A 15,358-nucleotide genomic window follows, 5' to 3' on the forward strand; every position below is an offset into this window, starting at 1 on the left:
TAATGGTGACCTAGTGGGAGTGATAGTAGCCAGCATACAGCAGTAAGAGGTGGACTGGTAAGAGGTGTAGTATCTTGTGGATAGCAGGAGGTTCAAAATTTGATTTCATTAAAATGTTGCCAACCAGGCGACCCAGTACCAATTGTGCTTCACACTGACAACTGTATGGAGTGGCCCACCCTCAGCACCACATTATTGACAACGGGGACTCATGGTAACTGTAACCAGCGGACAAAATAGTTTTCATATTGTCTATACTGGACCTGCTCTTCTCTTCATATTGAGTAGAATACTTTCAGTCATGTGATTCATCCTTAATCCCGTAAATCCATGACTCTATTATAGTGATGAGCAGATTGGACACCATGACACAGAGTTACAAATGAGGTGTCATCAAATTAACTTCCACTCACTAAGACTGATCTATCGTAAAACAAGTCATCTGCAGTAATCCCACCGCCCTGCCTCAGGAAGATGTGATGAAGCTGCTGGAGGATTAAGGTGGAATCAGCAGATGTTAATATAAGCCGGAGCTCGGTAGAGAGGGAGCTCAATGCTGCACAGGCAGAGGAGCAGCTATGGGACATGTCCCCCAATGTCCAGGCTGACTCAAATGGGGATGTGCAATTGTCCTTTGGTCCTGGAAAGAATTTGTATTGGGGCTTAGAAGTTACATTTACATGGGAACATTGTCTATTGCTACAAAGTAAGCTGCAGGATCCTAGCGTTGGCCCCATCTGTTAACACTTGTCCTGGCCCCTATGACAGGGCATCTCAAAGGCAAACTATTGGGTGGGGTCTAGCATGAATGATCCCACACTGAGACATCAAGCGCACTCTTTTGCCTCCTTCTGCAAACATGTCGGGAAGTGCCAACATGTGAGCCTTATAACCTACCTGGGGGCCATAGCTATGGTAGTGAAAAACAGTGGGTCTTGCTCAGAAGAAGGAAAGTTGTTCCTTTTTGAGGACGTAATACACATTAGTGGTCTTCTAGTTCCCGATGCTGTTATATGGGTTTGATAGCATGCAGATCTGCTCTACTGTCCACCAATGGTCCTTCCATTACTACAGTTCAGTTTGGGGTGACTATGAGGATGGGGGTACTGTGTTGGATGGGTTTGTCGAGCGTCCTCCTGTCATGTCCCTCCATTGACTCTTTGTTTAATGGGTTAAATCATACAGATGCCCCAGTTTACAGGAGTACGATCAGCCCTATATTGCCCATAGATACGACTCTAACATAGATAATGTGTCCGACCACCTGTCGCTCATGTCTAGGTGGAGGGACAAGCTCAGTCAGTCATGGACCTTCTCGGCCAGGTCCAGATCATTCTCCATTTTGGTGGCTTCTGTTGATCATTATTCCAGGTCAGATTAATGTCCTACATATAAAGATCTCCTGGTGGCTGTGATAATTGAGATCTTCAGGACAATAACAGGGAGAGGCTGGGGTTATTATTAATGATAGATGGTAATTATATCTGAGAAATTCAAGGTATGACATTAAAAACTGATCAAAACATCCAGAATGCAGGTCTGATGAACATCATTACGGACAATTACAGGAGAAACTTGAGGAACAGGTTCATGGACGCCATGACAAGGTCCAGGGCTGGCATCCTCACTCTTTACAAATTCAGTACTATCAAGGCTTTAATTACTACCAAGGTTTTGATGAAGCCTGTGGGTGACGGAAATAGGGCAGGGGGCATAGACCATGTACAAGTAGGACCAACAGAATGGAGGTAGAGATCTTCTATCTGACAACATCCCCACAGTCAGGGTGTGTTTGCTGCATGAGGAAGGGTGTTCCTAGGTGTCTCATTCTAGGCAGAACCATCATAATTGATGGTGCTGGACTGACTGGTTTGGGCTGGGACAGCAGCCTCCTTCCTAAAATAACTAGGGCATCATATCCCTATAAATAATGACCTGGACAGTTTATTCCAGCTCTTCTCTCTGCACCGACCGTGTCTGGTGGAGGTAAGTTCCATTAATAACCATTATATGGGACCATTACAAAGAATTATTGACTTGGTAGGACACTACGTGTAGCACACTGCCCCATCTGGCATGTTGTATATATAGCAGTCATGGGACTTATTAAGCATCAGATTATCATCAGATTTTTCATATTTTTGGTCTTTAGTATCGCATTTGATCTCTGCTTAGATTTTTGACTAAGTTATATCTTGTAGACCAGTGGTCCCCAAAGTGTGGACCTCAAGCTGTTGCAAAACTACGACTCCCAGCATGCCCGGACAGCCAACAGCTGGTATGCTGGGAGTTGTTTTGTAACAGCTGGAGACACACTGTTTAAAAAACATGAAAGAGGAGAGAGGCATTTGGCCCTGGGGTATAGCAGACCCTAGGCTATGCTTCTCTGACTGTTACAAGAGTTAAATTAAGATGTTATCAGCTTGTACACTATGTAGCTCTTTTAAGAAATGACAGATTTAAATTGCCACTTGGACACAGGCTGTGGTATAACTGCAGATTTTCGACTAAGTTATATCTTGTAGACAAGTAATCCTCAAATTGTGGACCTCAAGCTCTTGCAAAACTACAACTTCAAGCATGCCCGGACAGCCGTTGGCTGTTCAGGCATAATGGGAGTTGTAGTTTTGCAACCATTGGAGGTCTACAGTTGGGAGACCACAGTGGTAGACTTCTCCCTTGGTTGTAGCTCTGTAACAGCTGAAGGTCCACAGATGGAAACCACCGTGGTACACTTCTCCCTTGGTTGTAGTTCTGTAACAGCTGAAGGTCCACAGATTGGAGACCACTGTCATAGACTTTTCCCTTGGTTGTAGTTTTGTAACAGCTGGAGGACCACAGTTTGGAGACCACTGTGGTAGGCTTTCGTCTTGGTTGTAGTTCTGTAACAGCTGGAGGACCACAATTTGGAGACCGCCATGGTAGACTTTTCCCTTGGTTGTAGTCTTGTTACAGCTGAAGGTCCACAGGAGGAAAGGTTTCTATGTGGTTCTATGTACAGAAGACTTTCTGTAGACAGATCTCCTGTGTTTGGTCTATGGGCTTGCATTGTATAAGATCTAAGAAGTCCTTTCAATGACTGATGTGTCAGATATTCCTGTACTATCCAAGGGGTTCATATGTGAACTCCTCCTCCAGAAGAGGCAATCATGTGTATCCCCTCAAAGATTTAGTGTGAGTCTGCAATGAGAAGACCACCCGCTTCTCCAGACTAGATTTAGTAAGACAAATGTTCAGTCCACCACACATTATGCACAGTTCTTTGGAGCATCTTCTTTTACAGATGCCATAACATAATAGGGTGGGTCCAGTTGGAGGTTGGTCTATACGTTGGTCTGGGTTGTTTCTATGATATACATATATGATGTGGCTCAATTCCTCTTTACAGAACCATCTAACAATCTGCAACCATGACGAAACTCATCTCAGCCATCCAAGACATCATCGAGATCTACCAGAAGTATAGTCAGAAGGATTGCAGCCATAACAAGCTGAATAAGGAGGAACTCAACCTCCTCATCCAGGATGAATTTGCAGACGTCATCAAGGTAGGAAGTACAACAGACGTTGACCTTTTAAAGATAAGTCGCAGGAAGGTCTCTGTATTAAGACTAATTTAAAAAATAAATAAAAGCAAGGCTAAATTAGATTTTTTTCTATTAAACAGTCCCAAATATGGCAAATTTATTAGGAGATACAGCCCATTTACTAAATGTGGTGGTTTATCCTTTTTTAGATGGACGCCAGTCTGTAGGCCCCTTTACATACATGTATTGACATAATGCAGAAACCATCTAATGTGTATGGGGCTCCCCCGACTCAATGCCAAGAGGTGATGTTGGAGAGAGAAAGTTCGGGCATCTGCCCGATCCTTTTGTTCATGGGGAGACAATACAGAGGTGTCTGGAAGGCCAATACATGAGCTGAGATAAACTTGCATGTGTATGACGGGATCAGGTGACATATCTGTTAAACAAAGCATTCGGGTGACAGCTATCCTTCACTGTATTTGCAGCGACCACTTCTGCAGGAAGGTTATTCCATGCATCCACTACTCTCTCAGTAAAGTAATACTTCCTGATATTACTGCAGAAACATTTCCCCTCTAATTTATAACTATGTCCTCTTATTGTAGTTTTTTGTTCTTTTATATGTCTTCTCCTTTCCCGTGTTGATTCCCTTTATGTATATAAAGTCTCTATCATCTCCCTCTGTCTCTTCTTTCTTCTATACATGTTAAGGTCCTTCAACCTTTACTGGTAAGTTTATACTACAATCCATGTACTAGTTTAGTATCTTCTCTGAACTCTCTCTAGAGTATCTATATCCTTTTGGAGATACGGCTTCCAGTACTGCGCACAATACTCCAAGTGAGGCCTCACCAGTGTCCTGTACAGTGGCATGAGCACTTCTCTCTTTCTACTGCTTATGCCTCTCCCTATACACCCATGAGCACTTCTCTCCTTCTACTGCTTATACCTCTCCCTATACACCCATGAGCACTTCTCTCCTTCTACTGCTTATACCTCTCCCTATACACACATGAGCACTTCTCTCTACCACTTATACCTCTCCCTATACACCCATGAGAACTTCTCTCTTTCTACTGCTTATACCTCTCCCTATACACCCATGAGCACTTCTCTCCTTCTACTGCTTATACCTCTCCCTATACACCCATGAGCACTTCTCTCCTTCTACTGCTTATACCTCTCCCTATACACACATGAGCACTTCTCTCTACCACTTATACCTCTCCCTATACACCCATGAGAACTTCTCTCTTTCTACTGCTTATACCTCTCCCTATACACCCATGAGCACTTCTCTCCTTCTACTGCTTATACCTCTCCCTATACATCCAAGCATTCTGCTAGCGTTTCCTGCTGCTCTATTACATTGTCTTCCTACCTTTAAGTCTTCTGAAATAATTCCTCCTAAATCTCTTTCCTCAGATACTGAGGTCAGGACTATGTCACATGTTCTATATTCTGCCTGAGGGTTTTTACGCCCCAGGTGCATTATCTTGCACTTATCCACATCAAATTTCAGTGTCCAGAGTTCTGACCGTTCTTTTAGTTTACCTAAATCCTTTTCCATTTGGCGTATCCCTCCAGGAACATAAACCCTGTTACATATCTTTGTGCCATCAGCAAAAAGAGCCACGCCTCATCTCACAAAGCCGTGCCTGCACTTTAAGCCACATCCTCTTTTATTTTCTGCCCTTTTTGGGCATCGGTACTGCTTGCAAGCCAAGCCCTATCTCACGAAGCCACACCATCTTTCCTTTTCGGCCGACAATCTCTTCATCGCGCCCCACCTGAGGATGGGATTAGAGGTCGGGCTATGAGGATGGGATATGAGGATGAGATAGGAGGATGGGATATGATATCGGAAAATATGAGGACAAGATATGAGGTTGGGATATGAGGACAGGATATGAGGACGACATATGAGGTTGGGATATGAGGACGAGCTATGAGGATGGGATATGATATCGGATTATGAAGACGAGATATGAGGTCGGGATATGAGGATGGGATATGAGAACGAGATATGAGGAGGGGATATGAGGACAGGATATGAGGACGAGATATGAGAATGGGATATGAGGATGACATATGAGGACAGGATATGAGGTCGGGATATGGGGACAGGATATGAGGTCAGGATATGAGGTTGGGATATGAGGATGGGATATGAGGACGGGATATGGGGGCGGGATATGAGCACGAGATATGAGGACAGGATAAAAGGTCAGGATATAAGGACAGAATATGAGCTTGAGATATGAGGATGGGATATGAGAATGGGATATGAGGATGAGATATGAGGATGGGATATGAAGACAGGATATGAGGGCAGGATATGAGGACAGGATATGAGGATGGGATATGAGGACAGGATATGAGGGTGGGATATGAGGACCGTATATGAGGGTGGTACCTGAGGACAGGATATGAGGGCGGTATATGAGGGTGGTATATGAGGACAGAATATGAGGGTGGAATATGCGATCGGAATATGAGGACGAGATATGAGGACAGAATATGAGGCTGGAATATGGGGTCGGAATGTGAGGACAAGAGCCTTCTCCTATGTTGACAAAATATGGAGCTAGTATTTAAATAAAATTGATACATAAAACATAATGAAATTGTAACCAGCCACCTAGTGACATAAGAAGCTTGTGACTGACAAAGTACCTGTAACTCTCTTCCAGAACCCAAAAGACCCAAACACAATCTCAAGCCTTCTGCAAATACTGGATGAGAATAATGATGGCGAGGTGGACTTCAGCGAGTTCTGTGACCTGTTGTGTAAGGTACTGAAGGCATACTTCAAGGCTGTGTATGAAAAAGAAGACACGTGTCAACAGCAAAACCAACCCATGAAGGACGTAGGAACAACATCTCAGACTACATCTCAAATACCCAATGAGCCACCAAAATACTACCAGACGCCACTGCCCCCACAGTCCAACAAAACCTACCGTGACCAGAAAGGGGGCAAATGTGATGATCACAGTGCTGGAACTCAGGTCTCAACACAAACAGACCTGAAAAGGGCAGAACCGGTTGAGGACCAAGGTTTGTATAAAGAACCAACAGTTAAAACCGATGAAACGTCTTATTCATCCCCAACTTATCAACAGGGCAAAGACCAAACATCTCAACAAGACACCATAAGCTCCGTATCTAAAGATTATATCCAAGGCAAAGGCCAAACATCTCAACAAGACAATACAAGCTCCGTATCCCAAGATTATATCCAAGGCAAAGGCCAAACATCTCAACAAGACACCACAAGCTCTTTATCCAAAGATTATATCGATGACAAAGGCCAAACATCTCAACAAGACACCACAAGCTCCGTAACCCATGATTACATCCAAGGCAAAGGCCAAACATCTCAACAAGACACCACAAGCTCCATATCCAGAGATTATATCCAAGGCAAAGGCCAAACTTCTCAACAAGACACCACAAGCTCAGTAGCCCAAGATTATATCCAAGGCAGAGGCCAAACATCTCAACAAGACACTACAAGCTCCATAGCCCATGATTACATCCAAGGCAAAGACCAAACATCTCAACAAGACACCACAAGCTCCGTAGCCCATGATTACATCCAAGGCAAAGGCCAAACATCTCAACAAGACACCACAAGCTCCGTAGCTCATGATTACATCCAAGGCAAAGACCAAACATCTCAACAAGACACCACAGGATCACTATCCCATGATTACATACAAGGCCGAACACGGCAACAAGATACAACTGGGTCACAATCCCAAAGTTATAGTCAAGGCAAAGATCAAACATCTCAACTAGACACCACTGTAACCCAAAGTTTCAACCAAGGCAAAGACCAAATATTGCAACAAGACTCAACTGTGACACAGCCTAGAAGTTATGGTCAGGACAAGACGCAAACAACTCAAGTAGATACCACAGTTTCACAATCCCAAGATGATGAATCAACTACAGGTCAAACACAAGGTACCACCAGTTTACAATCTATAAGTTACATGAAGGACACAGACCAAACATGGCAACAAGACACCACCAGCTCCCAATCCATCAGCTATGACCAAGGTAAAGACCAAACATCTCGACTAGACACCACTGGTTCACAATCCCGCCGCTACGGGCAAAGTAGAGATCAGTCTCTGCAACAAGACACCACCAGCCCCCAATCCATCAGCTATGAGCAAGGTAAAGACCAAACATCTCAACTAGACACCACTGGTTCACAATCCCACCGCTACGGGCAGAGTAGAGATCAAGCTCTGCATCAAGACACCACCAGCTCACAATCCATCAGCTATGAACAAGGTAAAGACCAAACATCTCAACTAGACACCCCTGCTTCACAATCCCGCCGCTTCTGGCAAAATAGAGATCAAGCTCTCCATCAAGACACCACCAGCTCCCACTCCCAATCCCAACAAGGGAAAGAGCAGACCACGCTGCCTGAAAAGACAACATCTCAGGTCACAGTAGGTCAAACTCAAGAACCACAGAAATATTATCAACAACCGGTGTACATTCCTCCACCACAAAGCCTTAGTCAAGAAGTCCAAGCCACATCCCAGCCACCTCCATACAGCCAAACCCAACAGGACCCCATTCCTACATCTCAACAAATCCCACAGGTACCCCAGCAACCTCAGCAGAACAAGTTCTATCAATACCAGCAGAGCTTTTCTCTACAAAAGAAGAACCCATGAACACAAGCGTCTGCTCTTACCTGATCCACAGAGAGACATGGAAGGACCTTCTTGATTATTTACAGACTCTTCCAAGAATCCGAATCTTTTGTGCAGGTTTCCTTGTGTTTTCTTGTGTAGTTAGTCACTTACCATTACTTTGTTCTTCAAGGCAGGAAAGAGAGATGGTCTGAGTAGACTTCAATGTAAAGGTGGACAGGGTAGGAAGGAAGGAAAGTTCTCCGTGATGTGATGACACTATTGATATCAGTATTTATATGTTCTGTAGAAGAAGCTGCTTTATCTGAATGATTATACGGCAAATTAATAAATTAATAATAAAATATAATGGAATTCTATCACAATACTGTGTGGGGGATGGGTGTTACATATATTGCATGGGCACTGGGCCAACCATTTGGCTCACGGTATGTGTTTCTATATAAGCCTGCAAGGAAACAAGGTAAGGTCGGCAAAACAGTACGGAATTTTCGAGCGGAATTCCATTTTAAAATTCTGCTCGGAAATTCCGATGCAGCAGATTTCCATTGCTGGCAATGGGATTCCGCTGCACAGTGCACACTGCAGTGTTCTTGAGGGAGACTTTCCACTGGAAAAATCCCCTTGAAAAATTCCGCCAGAACATTGAACTTGTTCAATGTTCTGCAGGATCTTCACTCTGCAGAGATTGCCAGCTACTGGAATGGCAAGGTCTACACGGTCCTAGTGCAGACCGATTCAGTTGGCGCTGGTCGGCACTGCCCACACTCGGAATCTCTGGCCGGATTTTGGTTGGCACTTACACTCTTACACAGTACAATAACTTTACAACACAGTGGAAAAGTAACCATAGGCCATCCACCATCTACCTGAACACACAGTGTCCTCAGAGATCTGATCTCTAACTAAACACACACAATGTCCTCACTATGAGACCCTACATCCATCTCCCATCTTGATTGACAGCCAGCTGGAAGTCGAGCCCTCTTTCCAAATCTCACACCTGCATACAATTTGTATGAACAGCACAGGAATAAGATTGAGAAACAGGGCTCAGCTTCCAGCTGACTGTTAATCAAGCAGGGACAAGAATGGGAGGGGGAGCAAGGAGGGATTCCAGCCCTCAGTATTTCAGGGGCTTGGGAACGCCTCTTTAACACCATGTGTCTCCTTGCCCTCTAACAGGGTCAGCAGATTGGAATGGGAAGGGGGCGCAAGTCTTTGTGGATGTCCTTCGAGGCACTTAAAACTTGGTGGTTACAAGAAACATCTACACAAGTGGACAGTTCTATAAAACAGTTACAGCCTGATGGTACTGATGCAGCAATAACTCAGTCTCTCTCCCCTACACCAGGGCTGTGCTCTCCACAGTCTCAGTCTCTAGCCACTATAGACACCTTTGTTGCCCCACTACACCGTCAGTAGTCTACAGGCCCAACAAATATGACTGTAAAGAAGATTACTTAACGGAGCTCCCGGCTGTCAGCAATTAAATGGGCTGATAAATGGACAGGAGTAAAAAATACCAAAGTATTTACTGTATCAATAACAGAGCAACAGGTTTTGAGGGTCACACAACTCTTTTCATCAGGTCCATCCGGGATCAACATGAGGATTCTCCAGTCAATACAAAAAAAATACATGAAATGAAAGATAATAAATATACAGAGACTTGGTTGGACTTGGCGGTCAACATACAGGGTTATAGTCTATTCAGGAAGGATCGGACAAAACAGAAAGGGGGAGGGGTTTGTCTTTATGTGAAATTGAGTCTGAAGGCCGCACTGCGGGAGGATATACGGGAGGGAAACGATAATGTCGAGGCATTATGGGTAGAAATATATGGAGAATAAAATAAAAAAATTCTGATAGGGGTTATAAGCTATAAGCCACCAAACATAATGGAAGAGACAGAAGATCAATTACTGAGGCAAATAAACAGCAAATCAGAACGAGGTGATAATAATGGAGACTTTAACTATCCTGATATAAACTGGGAGACTGAGTCCTGTGAATCTCATAAAGGAAACAGGTTTCTGATTATAACTAAAGACAATTATCTGTCCCAAATGGTACAGGGCCCGACCAGAGGAGGCGCCCTACTAGACTTATTATTAACCAACAGACCTGACCAGAGGAGGCGCCCTACTAGACTTATTATTAACCAACAGACCTGACCAGAGGGGGCGCCCTACTAGACTTATTATTAACCAACAGACCTGACCAGAGGGGGCGCCCTACTGGACTTAATATTAACCAACAGACCTTACCAGAGGGGGCGCCCTACTAGACTTAATATTAACCAACAGACCTGACCAGAGGGGGCGCCCTACTGGACTTAATATTAACCAACAGACCTTACCAGAGGGGGCGCCCTACTAGACTTATTAGTAACCAACAGACCTGACCAGAGGGGGCGCCCTACTAGACTTAATATTAACCAACAGACCTGACCAGAGGGGGCGCCCTACTAGACTTAATATTAACCAACAGACCTGACAGGGTAACTAATGTGCAGGTAGAAGGACACCTAGGAAATAGTGACCATAATATAATACATTATAACTTGTTCTTCAATAAGAGAATCTCACGAGGGGCCACAAAAACAATGAACTTTAGGAAGGCAAAGTCCGATCAACTCAGAGAAGCCCTGAACAATATAAAATGGGATAATGTCCTCAAAAACAAGAATACTGACACTAAATGGGAGACTGTTAGGAGCATCTTAAATTCTCACTGTAAGATGTATAAACCTTATGGGAATAAAAGGGTCAGAAATAAAAGAAAACCAATATGGATGAATAAGAACGTTAAGTAGCGCCGCAGCTATAACAAAGTTCTTGTTTTCACCACAGGGTGCCTCCAGCTGTTTCACCACTACAACTCCCAGCATGCCCTGACAGCCAATAGATGTCAGGGCAAGCTGGGAGTTGTAGTGGTGAAACAGCTGGAGGCACCCTGTATTGGTGAACTAAGGACGTCGTGCCTGCTGGGGAAGTTTGCCTAGTAAGTGAGCCCACTACCAGGCAGACAAAAAGGCATTTCTAGGATAGTAAAAAAAAATGTAAAGGCAGGGAGGGGGTTAGGGATAGATGTGCAATAGGCAGGGACAGAAAAAAAAAAGGATGGTGGGAGCTACTCTTTAAGATTTTTTTTTATAGAAGTAATTTACAAATCTTTTTAACTTTCTGGAGCCAGTTGATCTTGAAAATTTTTTTTTCCCTGGAATACCCCTTTAACCTCTTAAGGACGCAGGGCGTATGGATACGCCCTGCATTCCGAGTCCTTAAGGACCGAGGGCGTATCCATACGCCCGTGGGAATTCCGGCCCCCATCGCTAGCCGGTTGGGGACCGGAGCTGGATGCCTGCTAAAATCGTTCAGCAGGCATCCCGGCATATCGCCCAGGGGGGTCATTATGCCCCCCCATGTCGGCGATCGCTGCAGATCGCTGGACAATTCAGTGCAGCGATCTGCGGCGATTCCGGGTCAATCGGGTCTCCAGTGACCCGGAATTACTGGCTGTCTCTGACGGCCCCGAACAGCCAGAGCCTGCAGGGGTGAGGTGGCACTGGTGTCACCTCACGATCGCCCTGATTCGTCCGCCGGATTACCGGCCGACCAATCAGGGCGCCTGCTGCGGGTGTCACTCCCGCACCCGCTCCGCCCCTCTTCCGGAGGGCGTGAGCGGGTGTGGGAAGACGACCCCGGGTGCTGGGGACCCCGATCCCCAGCGTCCATGTTGGGATCGGGGCCCCAGGAGCGGCGGCGGCGGCGGCGAGGGACAGTCCTGCGATGGAGCAGCAGCAGGAGGTGAGTTACAGCCTCCTGCTGTTGCTTAGCAACAGCTCCCAGCATGCAAAAAGGGCATGCTGGGAGCTGTAGTTATGCAACAGCAGGAGGCAGACCACCACAACTCCCAGCATTCCCTTATGGGCATGCTGGGACTTATGGTTTTACAACAGCTGGAGGCACATTTTTTCTATGGAAAAGTGTACCTTCAGCTGTTGTATAACTACAACTCCCAGCTTGCACAAACAGCTAAAGTGCATGCTGGGAGTTGTAGTGGTGCATCTGCTGGTTGCATAACTACAACTCCCAGCATGCCCGTTGGCTGTCGGTGACTGCTGAGAGTTGTAGTTTTGCAACAGCTGAAGGCACACTGGTTGTGAAACTTAGAGTTTTTTTTTTACCTAACTCAGTGTTTCGCGACCGGTGTGCCTCCAGCTGTTGCAAACTACAACTCCCAGCAGTCACCTTACACCATGCACCGTACATGCTGGGAGTTGTAGTTTTGCAACAGCTGGAGGTACACTGGTTTTGAAACACTGAGTAAGGTCACAAAATCCGTGATACATAACCAGTGTGCCTACAGCTGTTGCAAAACTAAAACTCTCAGCATGTACAGTCTTTCAGCGCATGCTGGGAGTTGTAGTTTTGCAACAGCTGGATGTTCCCCCCCAATGTGAATGTACAGGGTACACTCACATGGGCGGAGGCTTACAGTAAGTATCGGGCTGCAAGTTTGAGCTGCAGCAAATTTTCTGCAAAAGCTCAAACTGCCAGCGAGAAACTACTGTGAACCCCCGCCCGTGCGACTGTACCCTAAAAACACTACACTACACTAACACAAAAAATAAAATAAAAAGTAAAAAACACTACATATACACATACCCCTACACAGCCCCCCTCCCCTCCCCAATAAAAATGAAAAACGTCTGGTACGCCACGGTTTCCAAAACGGAGCCTCCAGCTGTTGCAAAACAACAGCTCCCAGTATTGTCGGACAGCCGTTGACTGTCCAGGCATGCTGGGAGTTTTGCAACAGCTGGAGGCACCCTGTTTGGGAATCACTGGCGTAGAATACCCCTATGTCCACCCCTAGGCCTCAAATGCGCATGGCGCTCTCACTTTGGAGCCCTGTCGTATTTCAAGGCAACAGTTAAGGGTCACATATGGGGTATCGCCGTACTCGGGAGAAATTGGGCTTCAAATTTTGGGGGGTATTTTCTGCTTTTACCCTTTTTAAAAATGTAAAGTTTTTGGGAAAAGAAGCATTTTAGGTAAATTTATTTTTATTTTTTTTACATATGCAATAGTCGTGAAACGCCTGTGGGGTATTTAGGTTCACTTAACCCATTGTTACATTCCCCGAGGGCTCTAGTTTCCAAAATGGTATGCCATGTGGGTTTTTTTTCCGGTCCTGGCACCATTGGGGCTTCCTAAATGCGGCATGCAGCAAAATTTGCTTTCAAAAAGCCAAATGTGACTCCTTCTCTTCTGAGACCTGTAGTGCGCCAACAGAGCACTTTTCACCCCCATATGGGGTGTTTTCTGAATCGGGAGAAATTGGGCTTCAAATTTTGGGGGGTATTTTCTGCTTTAACCCTTTGTATAAATGTCAATTTTTTTGGGAAACCAAGCATTTTAGGTAAAAATTTTTTATTCTTTTTTACATATGCAAAAGTCGTGAAACACCTGTAGGGTATTAAGGTTCACTTTACTCCTTGTTACGTTCCCCGAGGGGTCTAGTTTCCAAAATGGTATGCCATGTGTTTTTTTTTTTGCTGTCCTGGCACCATAGGGGCTTCCTAAATGCGGCATTGCCCCCAGAGCAAAATTTCCTTCAAAAAAACCAAATGTGAATCCTTCTCTTCTGAGACCTGTAGTGCGCCAGGAGAGCACTTTTCACCCCCATATGGGGTGTTTTCTGAATCGGGAGAAATTGGGCTTCAAATTTTGGGGGGTATTTTCTGCTTTAACCCTTTGTATAAATGTCAATTTTTTTGGGAAACCAAGCATTTTAGGTAAATTTTTTTATTCTTTTTTACATATGCAAAAGTCGTGAAACACCTGTGGGGTATTAAGGTTCACATTACCCCTTGTTACGTTCCCCGAGGGGTCTAGTTTCCAAAATGGTATGCCATGTGTTTTTTTTTGCTGTTCTGGCACCATAGGGGCTTCCTAAAGGTGACATGCCCCCCAAAAACCATTTGAATCTCCTTCCCTTCTGAGCCCTCTACTGCGCCCGCCGAACACTTTACATAGACATATGAGGTATGTGCTTACTCGAGAGAAATTGGGTTTCAAATACAAGTAAAAATTTTCTCCTTTTAACCCTTGCAAAAATTCAAAAATTGGGTCTACAAGAACATGCGAGTGTAAAAAATGAAGATTGTGAATTTTCTCCTTCACTTTACTGCTATTCCTGTGAAACCCGTAAAGGGTTAAAACGCTTACTGAATGTCATTTTGAATACTTTCGGGGGTGCAGTTTTTATAATGGGGTCTTTGATGGGGTATTTCTAATATGAAGACCCTTCAAATCCACTTCAAACCTGAACTGGTCCCTGAAAAAAAGCGAGTTTCAAAATTTTGTGAAAAATTGGAAAATTGCTGCAGAACTTTGAAGCCTCTGGTGTCTTCCAAAAGTAAAAACTCATCAATTTTATGCAAATATAAAGTAGACATATTGTATATGTGAATACATTTTTTTTTATTAGGAATATCCATTTTCCTTACAAGCAGAGAGCTTCAAAGTTAGAAAAATGCAAAATTTTCAAATTTTTCATCAAATTTTGGGATTTTTCACCAAGAAAGGATGCAAGTTACCAAAAAATTTTACCACTACGTTAAAGTAGAATATGTCAAGAAAAAACTATCTGGGAATCAGAATGATAACTAAAAGCATCAGAGTTATTAATGTTTAAAGTGACAGTGGTCAGATTTGCAAAAAATGGCCGAGTCCTTAAGGTGAAAAAGGGCTCAGTCCTTAAGGGGTTAAAAGGGTATAGAGAAAACATTTTAAATATGTAAGAAAGATAAAAGCCGCAAAAATACAGACAGAAAGACTCATTGCTAAAGAGAGTAAAACTAATCCCAAAATGTTTTTTTAACTATATAAATAGCAAAAAGGTTAAAAATGAAAGTGTAGGCCCTTTAAAAAATGATGAGAAAGAAATAAACGGGGATCAGGAAAAAGCAAATATATTAAAGAAATTCTTCTCCACTGTATTCACCGAGGAAAATAAAATGCCAGGTGAAATACAGCGAGATAAGATAAATTTCCCAGTACAGGTCACCTGTCTAACCCAGGAAGAAGTACAGGTCACCTGTCTAACCCAGGAAGAAGTACAGGTCACCTGTCT

General features: G+C 44.2%; 1 protein-coding gene across 1 annotated transcript; it reads left to right on the plus strand.

Moving 5' to 3' along the window:
* The first annotated feature begins 2,734 nt into the window (after positions 1 to 2,734).
* On the plus strand, positions 2,735 to 8,588 carry LOC130295948 (cornulin-like). Its single transcript, XM_056547310.1, has 3 exons — positions 2,735 to 2,857; positions 3,389 to 3,548; positions 6,224 to 8,588. Exons 2-3 carry the CDS (start codon positions 3,411 to 3,413, stop codon positions 8,231 to 8,233), a joined length of 2,148 nt encoding a protein of 715 aa, XP_056403285.1. The 5' UTR covers positions 2,735 to 2,857; positions 3,389 to 3,410; the 3' UTR covers positions 8,234 to 8,588.
* Positions 8,589 to 15,358: the final 6,770 nt, after the last annotated feature.

The sequence above is a fragment of the Hyla sarda genome, chromosome 11, assembly GCF_029499605.1.
Source record: "Hyla sarda isolate aHylSar1 chromosome 11, aHylSar1.hap1, whole genome shotgun sequence".
NCBI classification, from domain to species: domain Eukaryota; kingdom Metazoa; phylum Chordata; class Amphibia; order Anura; family Hylidae; genus Hyla; species Hyla sarda.